The 19132-nt window shown below is 39.0% G+C and overlaps 1 protein-coding gene and 1 long non-coding RNA gene across 5 annotated transcripts in view; one reads left to right on the top strand and one right to left on the bottom strand.

Annotated features, from left to right (window-relative positions):
• prkd3 (protein kinase D3) overlaps nt 1-18902 on the bottom strand; it is a 50196-nt gene extending 31294 nt beyond the window's left edge. For 2 of the 3 annotated variants that reach the window (XM_061844087.1, XM_061844085.1), the window contains exons 1-2: nt 18486-18901; nt 16580-17163 (exon numbers count right to left, since the gene is read on the bottom strand). In XM_061844087.1, the coding sequence (XP_061700071.1) occupies nt 16580-16867 (288 nt within the window). In that variant the 5' untranslated portion in view covers nt 16868-17163; nt 18486-18901. Of the gene's footprint in view, nt 1-16579; nt 17164-18485 lie in introns of all 3 variants that reach the window. The other variant, XM_061844086.1, reaches the window with a different exon arrangement.
• Nucleotides 3375-4574, top strand: LOC133513668 (uncharacterized). Of its 2 annotated transcripts, XR_009798564.1 has the most exons (4): nt 3375-3487; nt 3594-3615; nt 3679-3762; nt 3851-4574. It is a non-coding gene; the product is annotated as an uncharacterized LOC133513668 (long non-coding RNA). The 2 variants fall into 2 exon arrangements; XR_009798565.1 differs by having other exon boundaries at nt 3410-3762; nt 3851-4127; nt 4338-4375.
• Nucleotides 18903-19132: the final 230 nt, after the last annotated feature.

The following is a 19132-nucleotide window of genomic DNA, read 5'->3' on the forward strand; positions in this document are numbered from 1 at the left end:
TGTATGTTTTTTTTTAACGATTTATTTGTGTGATACAGCTGCAAATATGTATTTGAAGACCTGTCTATCAGCTAGAATCAAATTGATTGAAAACATTCTTTTTAGATTATCTATCTCACAGTGGACATGCACCTACGATAAAAATTTCAGACCCCTCCATGATTTCTAAGGAGAACGTAGAATAAGATCAGATAAGTTCTATGTAAACTTGTGAAATGATATCTTGCATGGGGCTCCACTCTGATTGCGATTGAAAGTCATGTTTAGCTTCTTCCGTTTTCTAATAGTTGCTCCAACAGTTGACCTTTTTTTTTCCCCCACCAGGCAGCTTGTCAATTGCCCCATAGCCCTTTCCGCCAGAAAAATAGTGTGGCATGCAGTCCAGACCTGTCTCCCATTGAAAATGTTTGGCACATGATGAAGCATAAGGTACAACAGATACCCGGGACTGTTAAACAGCTGAAGCTGCACATCAAGCAAGAATGGGAAAGAAATCTACCCACAAAACTACAATTAGTGTCCTCAGTTCCAAACATTTATTGAATGTTGTTAAAAGGAAATGTGATGTCACACTGTGGTAAACATGAACCTGTCTCAGCTTTTTTTGAAACGCGATGAAGCCATTAAATTCAAAGTTGACGATTATTTGCCAAAAACAAAGTTTATCAGTTTGAACATTAAATATTTTGTCTTTGTGGTGTATTTATGGAAGTAAATATGTGCCACCAGGATTGGAATTAAAAATGCCCTGAAAATTTTTATGTTGTAAAATTCACATTCTTATTTGAAACCGATCACATTTTCAATAGCTGTCCCTTTTCAATTTGAACAAATTCGCAATATGAAAAAATTAAACCTTTAAAATTCAAATGCAATATTTTCAGTCTCCTGAGATTCAAGTGGTTAGAATTCGCTGTCAGTTATTCACCATCTAAATTCAGTGTTAAGAAGGCAGGGTTACTTCAGGTCAGAACCTAACACCCTGCCAATCCAGTTACAGTACGTCTTCTTATTTACTTCCATATGTATTCATTTGAATATCGGTTGAATATGAACTGCAAATTATTGTATTCTGTTTTTCCGACCTTCATTGGAACTGGTTCGCATAAACGCATGCATACACACACCTACTCACATCTTGGCAATGAGACTTTTTCGTAGGCCATCAATTAGGACTGAACCATCTGATAATTAATTTGCACTGACAAGGGGCTGGATTGCTGTTAAGATTATGTATCATGCTTGGGGTTGTCCTAACTTTCCATGCCCTTCTGTTCCACCAATTGTGTGTTCAATACTTCTTCCCCGTATCATTTCACAACTTTACATAGAATTTATCTGAACTTATTCTACTTTCTTTGTACTGTAATTTCCGGCGTATAAGCCGCGACTTTTTTCACCTGCTTTCAACCCTGCGGCTTATGCGGTGATGGGGTAAATTTGTGCATTTTTTGTAACGGGCGGAAGGGTGCGTTAGTGCCACTCTAACATGTTTCTGCTGTCACGTCTCAGTGATTTAGGTATGTTTTTTTTTAACTGGCTCTGTTAGTGCTTACCGTCTTGCTACTGTGTAGCCGTCGCAGCTGTTTTTTTTACCGGTATGTTTTTTGTTTTTTTTTTAACGAGCCCTGATCGACCTACCATGTTGTTGCTGTGTTAAACTAAGATAAAGTATTAAAACTTTGGAAACTCTGTGTCTTTCTTTGTAAATATCTCCTGTTTCAATGTATGTTTTAATGTGGGCACTTGCGGCTTTTACACATCTCTGTAGGCTGGAAATTACGGTACGTTTGGATTACTCAGTTGTTCCCAACATCTGGTGAAATTTTTACACAAATAGTAGTACTTTTGGAAGTATATATTGTAAGGAAAAATGGTGACGTGTTCAATACTTATTTCAGGGGCTGGATGAGGGTTACAAAATATCCCCCCGACCCCACCATCCATATCATGCAGCCCCGCTCAGAATTCACCTCCAACAGCTCAGGCAAGCTTTCACAAAAATGTGTGTTGATTAACTGTTGATCTATTGACGTTAGCAAAATTTCATAACAATAATGATGAACGTAACCAACAAATAAAGTTTGTGATGGAAACATTCAACTACTGTCAGGAATTAAAAGGCACTGATTCATTTATTTTTAGCTTGAGGTGTACAGAAAAAGAACATCACAAGCTCAATGTGACACAAAGTGCTATATTATACCAGACGAAGATCAATGTCCTTTGACCGATAATGTTCCTTTTGAAAAAAAATGCTCAAAGACTGATCACACTGCATGGGAAAACCTCTAACACAAGCTATTGATGTTTTTTTCTGTAGAATGCCTTACAAAGTTAAATTACTGTTCAGTTTGTGTAAAGTCACAGCAGCATGTACCATGCATTGATTTACAATAAAAACTATGAAAACGTAGTTGCTAAGTTGCGGTGACCTATAATGTATGCTTTCCAAATTAAAAAAAAATACATTTCATGTAAAAATTAGTCAATTTGGAAAATACTTTATTTGCTCATCAAACAGCTGAATTGGAAAATCCAATTAGGGGCTTATGCGAAGCACTGTTCAATAACCCACTCAAGTCCCGCCAAATGTGTTGGACAGATAGTGTGTCTGCAGTTTTTCCCCTGCAATTGAAAAAACTCTTTCCAAATGGAACCAGTGTCCCAAACCTAATTGCATGCAACCATTGTGATATCACTGAAATGCTCATGTGCAATCAGTTTTAAAAAAAATAAATACCATTTTTTTGGGTACAAATACTACACCTTGGTGTGCACTGTGTGTTTGATAGGTCACACTTGTCATCCAAGACCGCTTTCAAATAATGTTGGGATTTATCGATCCATCCAGTTTGTGTACCACTTGTCCTCACAACGATACAGCCAATATTTCACTGAGCCACAATGCTGGATTTCTGACCGAACCTCTCCTGGTTGCACATAATGTTGCTTAAAGCTCTTCCAAAGCAACCCAACAATTATTGCGGCTGGCCTTTGATTTTTGGAATCAAGACAAACCAATGCGAGGAGTCGACGCGAGCTACTGGTGGTGAGATCACGGTTTGGTGAGTTGCTTCTCTATCATCAATGAAAGCCAGGTGGATTTTCAGAAAATCTGATCATATGCTGGATGATGTGCACAGTTACTTTACTACATTTTTATTAAATCTGAAATTTAAATCAGAAAAATCAACACTTTTTATGTGCAGCATGTGATAGCTTTGTTTGCTCTTCTGTAATTGTGTGTGGATGGCTACATATTGTAAGCATCACGTGTGCTTATAGCGTCCAGAGACCAGGCACCAAAGAGGAAGCCTGAGTCACAGGATCTAAAGCTTCTCAGGAAGAGAGCAGAGTGATCTAAGACATGCTTGGCTCAGCCCTCGCACACCACTGATGAGTTATAGCTTTGCTGCGATCCTCTGCCTGAGAAATATAGTGCAGTACATACTACAAATCCTGCTCACACGGGGAAAATAAATAGGTGAGAGGAGGGGAATTCATGTGACTGTAAGACTGATTAAGGTTATGAGGCTGTGGTCAAATGTTGCAACATGATTTTGCATGTTCTGTTTACAAACAAATTACAGGGATTATCTACTTTACACACGGGTAAGTTAAATTTTTTAAAAATCCTCCCACATTTTTTGCCAGTGAATATTCTCATTCATCTAGGTCAAGATCATTGAACTGACAGAGTAGTCTGTCCTAACTACTGTATGCAGTGTTGCAGGATGATGGAGTTTGCTCAGATATGGGGTAAATGTCTTCTCAGACAATTGAACAGTCAAGTTGCCATCACTTCAATGCCCTGAAAACTTTTGCCTTGTATCACTTTTTTAAATAGGAGATTCATTCCGGACACATTCCAACACTACAGCTGACACCTCAAAAACAGAGACACCGAAAGGCAATATCTGCAAATGTTTAAACAGACGGGGAAGAATAATAGCAAGTGCAATGGAGGGAGAAGCGATGCGAACATCAGCTGTACAGACTGTGCTGCCTCGCTGACCACAGCAGATTGGAGAGCACGAGCAGTGAGAAAATGGAAACAAGGAGTGGTTCCAAGGCGAACTAACTACAAGTAGAAAAGTAGAAAGTTTGTGACAAACTGAGTCATGGTAAGAGATATTTCTCTTTGCTAAACAGCACATTACAAATAATTTGACTCTGATCTTTGCATTTGAAATGAAGTTTGTTTTATCTCATTTTTGTTTTAAATGGTTACCCCAATACAGTTTCTTAAGAAGTACTATTGCTTGAACAGTTTTTTTTCTTGTATTCTTGTTGTTTCAACATTAATTGCACTTCCGCTGCCACCTTCCTATCAGTTTGACAGATCATGCACTTCACTGAAAGACAGGAAACGCAAACAGTGCTGTGAAAACAACAAGAAATTCTGCAAACTGCTCCTGCTACAAGTATCAATACTGTCAACCTGCTATCGTTGTTTAGCCACACAAATTGTCATGTGCTCTTTCATCATTAGACTCTAATAGTTATTCAAAAAATGGTTAGCTTTGACCTAGGGTGACAGTGTGTCATTTGACACGTTTGTCACATCAGAAATCCTCTAATCTACCGAAACATACAGTAGAATTTGGAAATGTTTATAAATTTGAACTTTAACCGTCAAAAAAACCCAAAACCTCTACTGATGGGTCATTGCTTTCCCTATTCGGTTTCCGACAGTGTCAGTTGTGTGCATTATTTAGTGCAACTTCTATAAACAATGTTTCTGCTGTTGTGGACAAGAAACAATGTAAAAAATTAAGCAATGCCTTTCCCCTATCCTTTGTGCCTGATGTGTGCCAAAACTAGTGCTGGGTTATATATTGAGAAACTTGATTATATCAATATTTTATTAATGGTCGGCATTATCAAATTTATTTGATCCACTAGTCTGCAAGATTTCACAGCCCTGTGTTCCTGCATGTTGCACAGCGTCAACATAGAGGACATTCTAACGACTAGCAAGTAAGAAAAAGTCCCACCAAAGAGTCCCATCTATCATTTGTGAACAACAACAATCTGCAAAATGAGTATAAAAGATGCTGCGACAAAGACAGCTACATCCATGTAAAATCAATTGAAAATGAAGCACGTTATCGAGTGAATGTGTTCCTGTAACGTAAAAATAACAAACAAAAACAAAAAAAAAAACACCGCAGGCTACGTACGTATCCATAATGGTAGTTGAAGTTGTATTTTCCTGTTCTCTCAGTAAACAGGGTGAGAAGATAAGATCGTAGTTTGCTGATCACGGTCAAGAAAAAGACCTTCAGTGTCTTGAATATGTTGGGATTTAGCTGGCAGCTTTGTTACATGAGTTATCATACAAAGTTTTACAATGGGCCACCGTCACTATCGATTTTTTTTAATTCACTTTATTTACAGATCACTGCATTGTATTCATTCGAAATTACATCACACTTTTTCTTCTTATGCATCTTGATTTCTGTCAGACTGAGCTTTTTTTAAGTACATCGCTCGCACCCAAGGGTAAAGTGATGAACATCTACAACAGAGCCAAAACCTTAGAAATGTATTAAAATTGATGTAATTCAATAGTTAACCATTAATTGGACTCTAAATTGCCATTAGGTGTGCTAGTGAGTGCAAATGTCTGTTTTGATCTGCCCTGTGATTGGCTGGAAACCAGTTCAGTGTGTACCCTGACCCCTGCCTGAAGAAAGCTGGGATAGGCTCCAGCGCTCCCCGCGGCTCTTGTGAGGATAAGCGGCAAAGACAATGGATGGATGGATGAATGACCACAAACAATTCCAGTAATATAATTATGATTAGGTGATGCAATTCAGCAGTATGCTGAATTAGTTTATCCTATTAGACAATATACTGCTATAACTGTGCTGCAGCAATATTTCTGATAATGAATCAAACATGGAAAGTTAGACAGATCATGTTATGGAAGTAAATTTCAACAGGTTGGCAGCTCTGCAGTCATAGTTATAAATGCAATTTTTAGTATAAAAAAAAGGTGAAATCTATTTCTTTGTGATAATTATAATGGTTAGATAAATGTGCTTTATATGGTGAATACATTTTGTCTGGGTCTTTACACATTTACAAACTGTAATACAATAAACATCAAATATTGACATTTGGGGGAGAAATATTGTGATCTCATATTTAGGCCAATTCGCCCAGCACCTGCCAAAGATTAAAATTTGATAAATAAAAACAGTCACATCAAGACACACAACAAGACTCAGAAAAATCCAATTTTATCTCTGCCTAGGCTGAGCAAGAACACTGTCAAATTTCTGACATACCACCACTGCCAGTGAAAAGAATGAGAACTCACAATTTGCTGAATTGTTTACAGTAAGCTGATTTAACGTGTTCAGGTTACCACCTGGTTCAATCAAAGAGAACCGTCCTGTCATTCATAAATATACTGTAATGGAATTGAAGCATAATTTTTTTGTGGACGCAGATGTCAATCATAGATTTATTATTCAAGGTTGGTAGAGTCCCTGGGTGCATAATGATAAACTACTACAGGTGATTGGCTTCACAAGGGCAAAGTCACAGGGACTTGATTAATAAATGGTTCAAGTTAGTTTTGCTGACTGATTCATTATAATCACAATCACAACCCAGTCAGCCAGCATTAACAAGAGATTGGACTGATGTGGGACAATCTCTCTCCACTGGCTTGGTGAAGGGCATTCCAAAGCAAAGCAGCACTTGGTAGAGAGCCCTCCAGGGATGGTTTGGCAGTGAATGAATGGGAGGGCATCAGCTACTCTTTGTGCCCAATGAAAAGCCCTGCCAACAGGGCTGTGGCAACATTCCCTGCCCATTGCCATTAGAAAGGACCACCCTTTTCCAGTCTGTCATTCTCTTAACTATTGTGGCTAAGCCTTCTGTTCTGCAATGCCACTTTACATTTAAAGGAGAATGAGGGAGCAGAAATGTGCACACCAGATGGTAGAAATTACTTAGCTCACTTAACTTCAGAGATGTTTTTTCCCTTTTTTTTCCCTCTCGCTCCCTTTTCCAGAAATTACTCCAAGACTAGGGAAATTGATAGATTCCTTGTGCAAGTAAGCTTTTGAGTAACACATGGAAAACTTTTGTTTCTTCAGCAGTCCCAATTGTGATATCAAGTCAGGCAACTCCGTGGATTTCGAGTTACCTCAGTGTAAAGAACACTGAAAGTCATCTTTGTTGGAAAAGAGCTGACACCATAACAATGTATATTCAGAACCAATACCAACACTGCATATATTGACTCAAGAGTGACCTGTTTTTGGTTGTGAGGGAGTTGAATGTGCTTTCCAGGAAACGTCTGACACCATGTATATCACACATAAAGCCCAGTGTCAAAAGGGAGTTTGGGGTCGGTAAAGGCATTGGCTTATTTTCTGTGTTTCTGTTGGTTTTGGTCAAGGCTAACTAAAGTCAAGTTCCTATTAAATGCCCTACCAGTATATTTTTCATCACATTTAACTATGTTATAATTTATTTTTAATTTCTGCTTGTTTTTTTTCCAGAAAACAAATACTCTACTGAAAACTAAATGACAAACCCGTGAAAAAGGCAAACAGCTTGCCGCAACACTATTGGAATTCACCTTGAAAAGGAGGATTTTTTTTTTTTTTTTTTACCTTTCATAAATCAAGTGATATTTTCAAAAGATAAAGAGTAGTCCTAATAATATTCAACTTTTTTGGTGTGCTAAATTTATGAATACCGCTTCCTCCTGCCTGGAAAAAGTCCTTTGTTTAGCTAATTACAGAGAAAGCTATTCAGGCCTCAACCAAAGACTGGGAACTACAGTACTCAAAAAACCGGTGGGGGAAACCTGTGGCCAAAGCAAATCTAAATTAAAGTTGCTCTTATAAAACTCAAATTCAAAGCAAAGGTTCAATTTGTTCTGTGCCAAAAGTTTCATTGCTATTGAAGAGTCCTACCATTTCACTTTCAATACAAATTTCAAGTCATGTACAGGTATTCTGTGTGATAAATTCTGTTTTCAGCCAATACTTAAAACAGTTACTAACGAGTGAATTAGATTTCCTAGTGAAAAACTGATGTGAAATACAGTGAAATCTGAGATGGAATAACATCCTGGAACATGAATTCTATTAAACCTTGAAAGTTCCAGCATTGTAACCCCTTCTTATCCTTTACAATGAATGGGAATGTGTCAGCCTACGATGACCATATGGTATAAGCATGTCATTTTGAAAGAGTCATGAACTTTTGTCCAACCACCATTGACTTCTACACACGAGGACTTGGATAACACTAAACTGGAAAGGCTCAACAAGTATAAGACATTTATCTCACACCATTCATTGAGCCCAAAAGCTGTACAAAAAAGATGGACTTGACCAGTGAAACGAGGCTGCCCTAATGTGGAAGTACTCATGAGTGGGGCACCAATGGGTCTATTCAGAGAGATGTTTGATTTTTTTTTTCCCATTTGTTAATGTATTCACCAGAGTAACGCCAAAAGCATGAAGCTCTGAGATATTGAGATTTACCTAATTAGGATCAGACTACTCTGTACTAAGTTGCCATTCTAAGTACAAAGAATGTTTTCTACAGCTCCATTGATGAAACCCTTAAGAACAGCAGGAGAAAAAAAATAAGATACAAATCTATTCAGGGATTTTTTTTGTCAAGTCAAGACCAGTTGAACTGAATGAGTTGTACATCATCCTTGTAATGCATGGCCTTCATTACCTCTTTTTGAAACAGGAAAAATCAATGATAGAGCATCAACCACGAAGCCATGATGAGTTCTATACAATAATTGTGAGAATATTGACAAACTGCAAATTTCACAAAAGGCACACTATATCCTGGGTTATCTGCTATAAGATGTAGGTTTGTATTAGCTTGTGGGAGGTAGTTCTCTGCCAAGAATTTGCGCCACAACATAGTATTACAACAAAGGCCTGCAGCTATTAATTTAAACTTGCTGTACACTAAAAACATCAATCCATTTTCTGAGCCACTTATCCTCACGAGGGTCACAGAAGTGCTGGAGCCAATCCAAGCTGTAATCGGGCAGGAGGCAGGGTACGCCCTGAACCAGTTGCCAGCCAATCACAGGGCACATTGAGAGAGGCAACAGTCACAGAGATGATCACACATAGGGGCAATTTAGAGTCAAAAATTAATGCGGGTTTATGGGATGTGGGAGGAAACTGGAGTACCCAGACATAAGCCATGGAGGCACGGGGAGAACATGCAAACTCCCCACCCACCCACCCACCACCCACCCACCCACCCACACACACACACACACACCACACACACACACACACACACACACACACACACACACACACACACACACACACACACACACACACACACACACACACACACACACACCACACACACACACACACACACACAACACACACACACACACACACACACACGCTGGGATTTGAACCCTGGCCACTCCATTAAAAACAAATGCTTAAAAATCTATGTTGCGTAGCAGAGGTGCAAACAATTAACCACGATTCACTGTACTATATATTAAGGTAAATACTACTGTATTACGAATGTTCAAAACTGCTGACAGCATTTCAGTATCAGTGAATGGACATGAAGTTGGGATAATGACCCATATGAGGCTGAACATTTTCTTCCTCAGCAAAGGAAACTGGAGTGAAGAGGGACAGGGGTGGGTGCGTGGATAATATTACCACATTACATCTCAAATGCTTAACTGTCATTTTCTTGCTGACAGACACGAGATGTTCTGCTGAATGGTGAGTTCTTGTGATGGCCTAACCATTGGTCAGCAATCCTCAGGTGAAAAGTAGTGGCGCAGTTCAGCACACTGTGGGGGGAAAAAAAGGCTCACAATTGCCGTGCATTTCTTGAGAGTTGTGAGGCAAGCATGGACTGGAGCACAAAGGGCCTGCAGTCATAATTTCCACAGATATCAAAGCCATATGGCTGGTTTCATGAAGCAGCTGGTGCTGTGCACTGTATTTGGGAAATTTTAACAAAAGAAATGCTCGACATGGATGAATGTTCTTGACAAGTTCTGTTAAAACTATGTCAGATGATTTACTGTATGCTCACCAGTCCAGAGTTGTTTGTATACTTAGATATATCACTATCTTGAGAAAGATAGCAGAGGTGTAGACTCGAGTTACACGACTTGGACTGGACTCAGACAAGAGTCATAAATTTGATGACTTTAGGCTCAACTTGACAAAATGTCACACGACTTGCAACTCGATGTGAACAGCAACAACTCTTGGCTTCACTTGGACTCAAAGGCATTGACTTGAAAAGAACTGCAGTTTTTATTGAGACATTCTGCAATTCTCTCTAAAGATCAGCATGCCTCTGGTTATTTTGTTACAGGAACTTCAGATCAGTGTAACCATAATGTTCATTTTCTCAGCGGATATCACTCAGATGAAAGGATCATGACATACTAAAGCTTTGGTTGGGAACAGTCAAGTAGAGGAATTGACCAGGATGTCACTCTGTCATAGACAACCTAAATACATTTTTAAAAATATTGCAACATAAATCAACAATAAATGTGACTGTTACATACGGAACAAAATCCACCAAGAATTAGTAACATACAGAGAAACAACAATGAAAATTAACATTAGGGCAATTATTGCCAGATTGCACTGAAGGAATCGCGTGGCTTGACGTGTTCACTCATTTTCATTAGCAGTAGCAGGCGGTTTTGTGAGCAATCACGGAAATAGTTGCATGCCGAGCTGGCCGTGCGCTGTCTGAGCTTCCTTTTCATTACAATCTGGTTTTGTCACTGTAGTGTTCTCAAGTGCACTTTTATCGGCCTGATCGGTATCAGACAATAATTACCATTTTATGCTGAATGGGTATAATGTCATAATTTACTGATCTGACCAACAATGTCATTAGTCAGATCCGCAAAAGACATTTATTCCGAATCTCCACTGTGCGAAACATGTCGGTGGCATGGGAGAGAGAACACATCTGAGACAGACAACACGTGTTGACCCGATCAGACTACAAGACAAATTTGATCTCACGATTCAATGTCTGACTACTGCAGTAAAATCTTGTAGTCCAATACCACCGAATCACATTTTTTATGATCCTTGGCTTTATCTTGTCAACTCAAATGCAGCCGCATACTCTCGTTACAAAATGACAACAACAAGAGTGGATCATGAAGACTATATTAAAAGGACAAAATGGGGTAAAACGTGTGTTGGTGGTCAACAGTGCTAAGGACAGGAGAGGATGTTCGTTTAAGGCTTGCTTGAGGTATGTTCACGTACTTTTAATACGATACACCTCACAAGCAGGCTCTCTAGCTATCATTAATGGTTGTGTGTAAACATGCTGCTGTTCTGTCAAACCACGCTTTAAAGTTTTGGCGTGGGTGAAGTAATTTAATTACAATAATTTTGTTACAGTAAATTAGAACATATTATTTCTGTCATGTTGTAATGTTGGTTTGACCTGACTGATTAGAATATATTACCCGACTAGAGAAGTGATTTCCAATCTTCATGGAGCCAAGGAACATATTTTAAAATTGAAAAATCTCACGGCATACAAACAAAAGTCACAAAAAGTATATATATTAATTGCTGTATCCACTAACTGCCATCTAATACAAGACAATTACCGGTAAATTGTTCTGTCTGTCACTATGCCTCACTGGCATAAATAGAAGGACACAGATTGTAAATATATTTTTTTTAGCAATTAAGTACACAAGTCTTCTTCTTTTCCTTTCGGCATGTCCCGTTAGGGTTCGCTGCAGTGTGTCATCTTTTTCCATCTAAGCCTATCTCGTGGAGCTTTCTCTCTAACACCCACTGTCCTCTTGTCTTGCCTCACGACATCCATCAAACTTTTCTTTGGTCTTCCTCTCACCCGTTTGCCCGGCAGCTCCATCCACAGCACCCTTCTACCAATATACTCACTCTCTCGCCTCTGGACATGTTCAAACCATCGAACTCTGGACTCTCGAACGTTGTCTCCAAAACATCCAAGTTTGGCTGTCCCTCTTATGAGCTAATTTCTAATCCTATAAGACCTGTTCACTCCGAGCGAGAACATCAACATCTTCATTTCTGGCACCTCCAGTTCTGCTTCCTGTTGTGTCTTCAGCACCACAGTCTCTAATCTGTACATCATGGCCAGCCTCACCACTGTTTTATAAACTTTGCCCTTCATCCTAACAGAGACTCTTCTGTCACATAACACACCAGACACCTTCTGCCAGCTGTTCCAACCTGCTCGGACCCGTTTCTTCACTTCCTTACCACAGTCACACACAGGAAATGGATAAGTCATTTAAATACACACACTGCTCCATCTTGTGATCATATCGGGACTTTGTTGTTTGTTTTTTTAATTCACCGATTAGTGATCAGCCCCCCAAATACTAATTGTGTAAAGCAGGCATGCCCACACTTTTTTGCCCCAAGATCTACTTTTCAAGCAGCAAGCCTCTCACGATCTACAAAGATGTCATACGCACCATCTGCGGGGGGTGGACACATCGCAGTGACCGCATTGGAGATAGTAAGAGACAGGCGGTAAATAGGAAGCCAGCTTGCTAGAACCAGCCTTGATGTGCACATGCGCAGTGACATGTCAGAGTCCAAGATTGGTCAAACCAAATGTCAATCAATCTACCCGCGGGATCGACATATTGGCCACACCTAAATAAAGCAATGAGATGGACAACTTTTTCTTTTTTTCTGTGGGGGGTGGGCGGGGCACATGGTCGTGATCAACCATAACTGCCTTGGTGATTGACTGATAGATCACAATCAACGCAGTGGGCACCCCTGGTGTAAAGCTTGAATCAGTCTTGAATTTCAATTTTTTGTATTCACCTTATCTACTTATCAGCACACAGTTAGCATCTATTCAACATGTTGCATCATTCTTTTTACTGTCCTTTTCTTCTCAACTTATTTTCATGTTCTGACTGATACCACAGTTAAAGCTGTGCCTTTATAACAAGAGGATCTTGTGCTCCTCTTTTTAATGCCTTGTTTTTGATCAAATGTATGCCACATTAACTTGAATATTTGTTCTATTTATTTTTGTTTGAAATTGCCTCACTATAAATATTTGAGACAAAGTGCAGATCCTGCTATTTCCACAATGTGAATAATAAAAACACAGAAAAGAGGAAACCAATTGGTCGTTCATTGTTATGTGAAGTCTCATTTTCTCACCTAGTCATAATTGTAGTTTAACCAAATAAAAATATACTTTAGCCAATTACTTGATTCTTCAATACAACTGTCAGAAGGAAACTTATTTCAGGTGGATGCAAATTCTCTTTAAAAGTCTGTTTGTCACTTAAGAAATAAAGTGAACATAGATAAGTCATAACATGCTGTAAAATTATTTTATACACACACACACACACACACACACACACATACATATATATATATATATATATATAAAACACATATAGATTGATGATGATAGATTATATTGTTTGTTCATGAGTGCCTTGCGATTGGCTGGAAACACATTGGGGTGCACTCTACCTCTTGACCAAAGATAGCTGGCATGGGCCCCAACACGCCTGCGACATTAGTGAGGATAAGGGGTAAGGAAAATGGATGGATATTACATATATGAATATTTGATATATTAAAATTTATTTTTACTTTGTTGTTAAAATTTCTCAAAAGGACTCAAAATTCAAAGACAAGCACTTGCGACTTGACTTGGGACTTGACTCAGTACTTGGAAACCAATGACTAGGTTGCACCACTGAAAAATGTGTATCCTGAGTCCTGGTGCACACACACTATACATGGGACAGGAGGCCATACTGTATTATTTATTTGTTTATTTTTAAACAGGTTACTCTGTTAGCTTCTATCCTTCTGAAAGAAATGAAACCTCCTGACACTGAGACAAAGTCATGCTGAGAGAGAAAAGGCCCTTTACCAAGATGATCTATAAAAATTGGAAACATAGTTTTGCCTCAAAATAATAAACACCAACCCAAAGAGAATCTAGATTTTACACGTTAAAAGGTACTGCAATTTACAGTAATGATGACGAGATGATACACAGAAACTACGTATAGGTACATGAAAACAAACCAATACGTAGCCAACCAATGAATATAACCTGATGTCAAGAGCAAAAATATTAACTGTGATATAAATCTGACGCAATACAATTAGCCTTAATATCATGCCCATGGGCAGCACAATGAGCGACAACTCAGCACATCTGCCTCACAGTTTTGAGGACCCGGGTTCAATTCCGGCCTCACTTGTGTAGAGTTTGCATATTCTCCATGTGTCTGTGTAGGTTTTCTCGGAGTGCTCCCGTTTCCTCCCACATCACAAAAACATGCATAGTAGGTAGACTGAAGACGAAGTTGCCCGTAGGTGTGGATGTGAGTGCGAATGGATGTTTGTTCGGATGTAGCCTGTAATTGGCTGCCGACCAGTTTAGGGTCTTCCTTGTCTCTCGTCCAAACACACCTGGATGAGGCTACAGCATGACCCGAGTGAGGATAAGCAGTATGGAAAATGAAATGGAAGGCTGGATCATCCCCATGCCCATCAAGTTTGCTGCACATTGACTTTTCCCTCACTTTGGTAAATCACAATAATAAAATAACAGTGACCTTCCAAAATGCTGAGGTCTCAGCATCTGATTGAAGTGCACCGTTTAATGATAATTACAGTTACAAATTATGTACTGTACTCTAATTATAATTACACATGAGAAAAAAAAAACTTCCATTTCATCATTTAAACAGAATATGCAGACCCTTAATCTGGCTAAGAATGGATTTAACCAAACAGTGGCACGATAACATGAGTAGAGGCCTGCGGACTCTTGTAAACTGGATATTTAACTATGCATTTTAATACAAATGACTAGGCAATTAAACGCTGCACAAAGTATTGTTTGTTCTGTGCAGTAAGTGACTTTTTCTTATTGAAATACGACAATTAACTGCTTTAAATTCAAAACCACCACAAAAGTCACACCATTTTTCCAACAGAAATAAATTGTGATTGATCAGATTAAAAATGCCCAACACATTCGTCAAGAATGAAAAAGAACTGGGAATACACAGGCTTACAAGCTGATTTTCTGGATAACGACAATGCAAAGCTGAATTTATAAAGACAACAGAAACTGTTTAGCAACAACTGAAGTTATTAAGTCAAGCAAGAATGAAAAATATTGCACAATATTTGTCCAATGGCTGCTATGGTGGTAAGGTCCTGCTCCAACATTTTTTGCTAGAACTGTTTCAGTATCTTTTTTTCTCCACAACATTTACAAAAATGTTGTTTTTTTTTGTTTGCTTGTTTGTTTTAAAATGGGCCTCAAAAAGGCACCAAATGTGGGATCAAAAGGAAGACCAACCCCCCCCCCCAAAAAAAAAAAAAAAAAAAAAAACCTTTCCAACCAAGAATTTTCTATTTTGCTTATCCTTACTACAGTCACAAGCGTGCTCCCAGGGTACATCTTAAACTGGTTGCTAGCCAATCGCAGGGCACATATAAACTAACAACCGTTCACATTCATGGACAATTTCAAGTCTTCAATCAAGCCACCATGCAATGGTCTTTTGTCATTCTGTGAAGTCACCGGAGAAGGGTAGCAGTAATGGCAAACAGGAACAGTGGGATAAATGATCACAGAATGTGAATGGAACATGAATGTTGGTAACTTATCAACAAGAGGTACGCACATTTTCTGTGTGTACAACATAGCTGAAGCAACAAAATGGTGCACAGTTTTGTTTAGTGTTCACATGAAGATAAGCACTTCCCAGGCTTAAAGAATTGAACTGCTGTCAACGTAAGACAGTTATGAAAATTAAAAGGTTGCAAAAACATAGATAGTATTGTTTTGAAATCTTATCCTAATACATCTCAGATTTTTGCTTTCATTTTGGATTTTAAAAAAAAGTACCACTTTTTCACTGCTTGTACACTGATAAAACATGCTCATTTGTTCTTGGAATCATACATCCGCATTGTAATTTAAATATTAGAGTAATCATTTGGCACAGTTAATGTGTATGCCACTGTCAAAGTTAGTTGACATTTACAAAAACGGCATGATCAGGGTGAAATTGGTGCCACTACAGCTCATACAATAACATGAGTTAGTACTGTACGGAGAAAAAAAATAAACGGCTACAATTGACTTCGCTCACAAATGACGTCTAAACTGAGGAGGGCATCAAAGGTAAAAGAACAGAGCAGCAGTTAAGCATGTTTGTGCAACTTCGAGGACCATTGCATTTTACCAGACAGGTCCACCGCTGCTGTTGCGTGTGTACTTCTGGTGTGTCAGTTTCAGGGCAGGAGGCCCGGATGTTTGTTTTGGAACACCTCAATAGATGAATATGGTCAGTTGTAAACACAGATGCTGATGCAGCATGCTAGTCTACTACTGCCTTCAGAATAGCTGCTTAAATTGTAGTGGGTATGAATATGTTTTTGTGAAGAGCTTTCAACTTCAGTAGATGTCAGACAAAGGTATTACACAACAAAGTGTCAATAACAAAAGTTTTAGTTAAGATTCTTACCTTCTGGTCCACTATAGCGCACACCAGGTCCTTGACAGCGGACAGTGATAGGTCATTACCCTCCAGGTTCACTGTCTCTCTGGTCAACCCAATTTGCAAAAGGAAAGACACCCCATGGAAAGAGCTACGGGAGTTGGTGGGGCTGGGGACGCTGTGGTTTCCGTTGGACAGTCGCGTGTAGAGGGGTCCAGCTGACGATGGGGACAGAGCGGGTGGCAAGGTCGGGTGGTGCGGATGGAGAGAGTGGAGGAAGGCTCGAGGTAAGGACGGGGGAGAGTAGGCAGACATTGGCTTTTTTCCAAAGGAGACGTGCAATGCTGAATACTGGAGGGTTCAGTGACAAGGATTATCTTCAGTACTCATGAGTTTTAGTGAGTCAGCGTTGTATGGTTTCACACTATGTCACCTTGGATTCACAAATAAGGGGGAAAGTCACTGGTCCCCACTGAGGTCACACACTTGTTCACAAGATGGCAAAACAAGATGGAATAAGTGTCTGGAATATCACTGTAACAAATGTCATATCTTGAAGTGGTGCCCCTTGCCTTTATTGAAGTCACTGATCCACTCTGACCACAGGAAGCCTGTTACCAAAACCACAAAAATACACTTACTAAATTGTTAAACAACTAATTCAAGGTTCTTTCCATTTCTTACCCCAAATAATTTTGCATATTCAGTATTATGACAACAGAATACAAAGATTAGTGCATAAGTGGATACCTGTATTCTCCAGTACTTAACCTCAGTGTGGTTTGTGCTGTGTTGTATCTGAACGAAGTCAATTAAGTTCATCAAGTCTTTCATAACTAGGGCGAATGTGAACTGAATGTACCAAATATTGACCAATGAATTATTTTGCAAATGCACACATTCCGGTGTCTTTGAACGTTAGGTCATTTTTGTTCCAAAATGTCAGGCTTCCTTTAGATTCCAAGAGGCACAGCATTGCAGCCTTGACAATAGTGAAGGAACAATTACATGGAAGTTAAACCATCCCAACATGACCTTACTCAGCCAATCAAGTCTGCATTTCAAGCTGTGACTGCACGCAGACTAAAAAAAGGCAAATATTGGAAAAATGACAGAAAAAGACAAAATTTGGAAAAAAATGACCAATCCACCCTAAAAAAGATGGAATGACCAGTCTCTTTTTTTTTCTAAACAAGCAGATGCAGAAACAACAACTATGGTCCATACATACAGTGATTACAGAAAGTATTCAGACCCCTTTAAATGTTTCACTCATTATACCACAGCCATTGATCCCAGTGTTAAATAGTGTCAAACTGTGCATGGCCTTACAAGAATATTAAATACACTTTTGAGCAATAAAACCTCTGCTTCCTTTTTGACGAACACTTGTGCCTACTGTACTACACGATTGAAGTTATTGTTCCTGACGAAGTTACTTCAAGAGTCAAATCGATTTTGAAGTGGTACTTGGTGGAAAACGCTTGAGAACCAACTAGTGTCCAACAATACTACTTACGTCATTAGATTATTTTTTTAAAATAAATATTCACTGGTTCGACCTAAAGCTATTTCTGGAAGCTATTCATCCTAAAATGTTTAGATTATATCAACTCCAATTCAATATGTTGTCATGAATGTCAACTTTTTAAACGTCTTACAGGACCGTTTAGCATGAATGAAACCACTAGTAACGTACGTTCCAGTATAAGGAAGACATATTTCCGATATTTTAAGTCTGAAAATAAGGATTGGAGACGGTTATCGTCCGACCTTCGATTGATATGCTGGTGGAACACAAACCGAGAGCACACGATAACAACATCATAAGTTACACAAGCTTCAATACACACGTCAAGGGGACGTTTCGCTTCGGCGGAACTTTCTGTTCCGAAGACGAAAGTCTCCTTAGATGTTGTTTAAAAGAATTTACCTTCACAGTCAGAGAAGGGCGCATTTCTTTCCAAGGCGAGTGGACCGAACAAACTTTGAATCTCCATCAACTGCGGAAAGCGGCGTCTCAAGTTTAACTTGCACTTGGTTAAAAATCTTCGAGAAAAGCCACACTTAAATAAAACAACAAAACAAAAGCACGTTTAAACGCTTATTATCACCAACTGAACCATCCATTTATTTTCCTCCAATCGTTGTTTTAGACACTGTAGTAAATTCATGCGCATCTTATTATCCTTCCAGCTGTGACTACTCCTCTTGCTCCACTAGAAGGGAAGGTAGGGATGCTCGCTGGGACTTGTAGTTTTTCTGTGGCGTACCTACAGTAGATTTCATGTTTATACTGCTAAACTCTTGACTACAAATCCTGTGAAACAATGGCGCCACCGAGGAACAAACAATACTGCGCATGCGCATACCTCCCCATTTCGAGTGGAAAATTGTTTTACCCGACCTGGAGAAGTTTGTTACACCCTTCAGAATATATATATATATATATATATATATATATATATGTATAACGGTCACCGAGGAGCTAGAAGCAGGCGTCACCATTACTTACGTGTATAATTTCGCATTACTCGGATGAATGAAAGAGATTTTCCATCTTTTGAGATTGCACGGAAT

The sequence above is a fragment of the Syngnathoides biaculeatus genome, chromosome 15 (genome assembly GCF_019802595.1).
Source record: "Syngnathoides biaculeatus isolate LvHL_M chromosome 15, ASM1980259v1, whole genome shotgun sequence".
Taxonomy (NCBI): domain Eukaryota; kingdom Metazoa; phylum Chordata; class Actinopteri; order Syngnathiformes; family Syngnathidae; genus Syngnathoides; species Syngnathoides biaculeatus.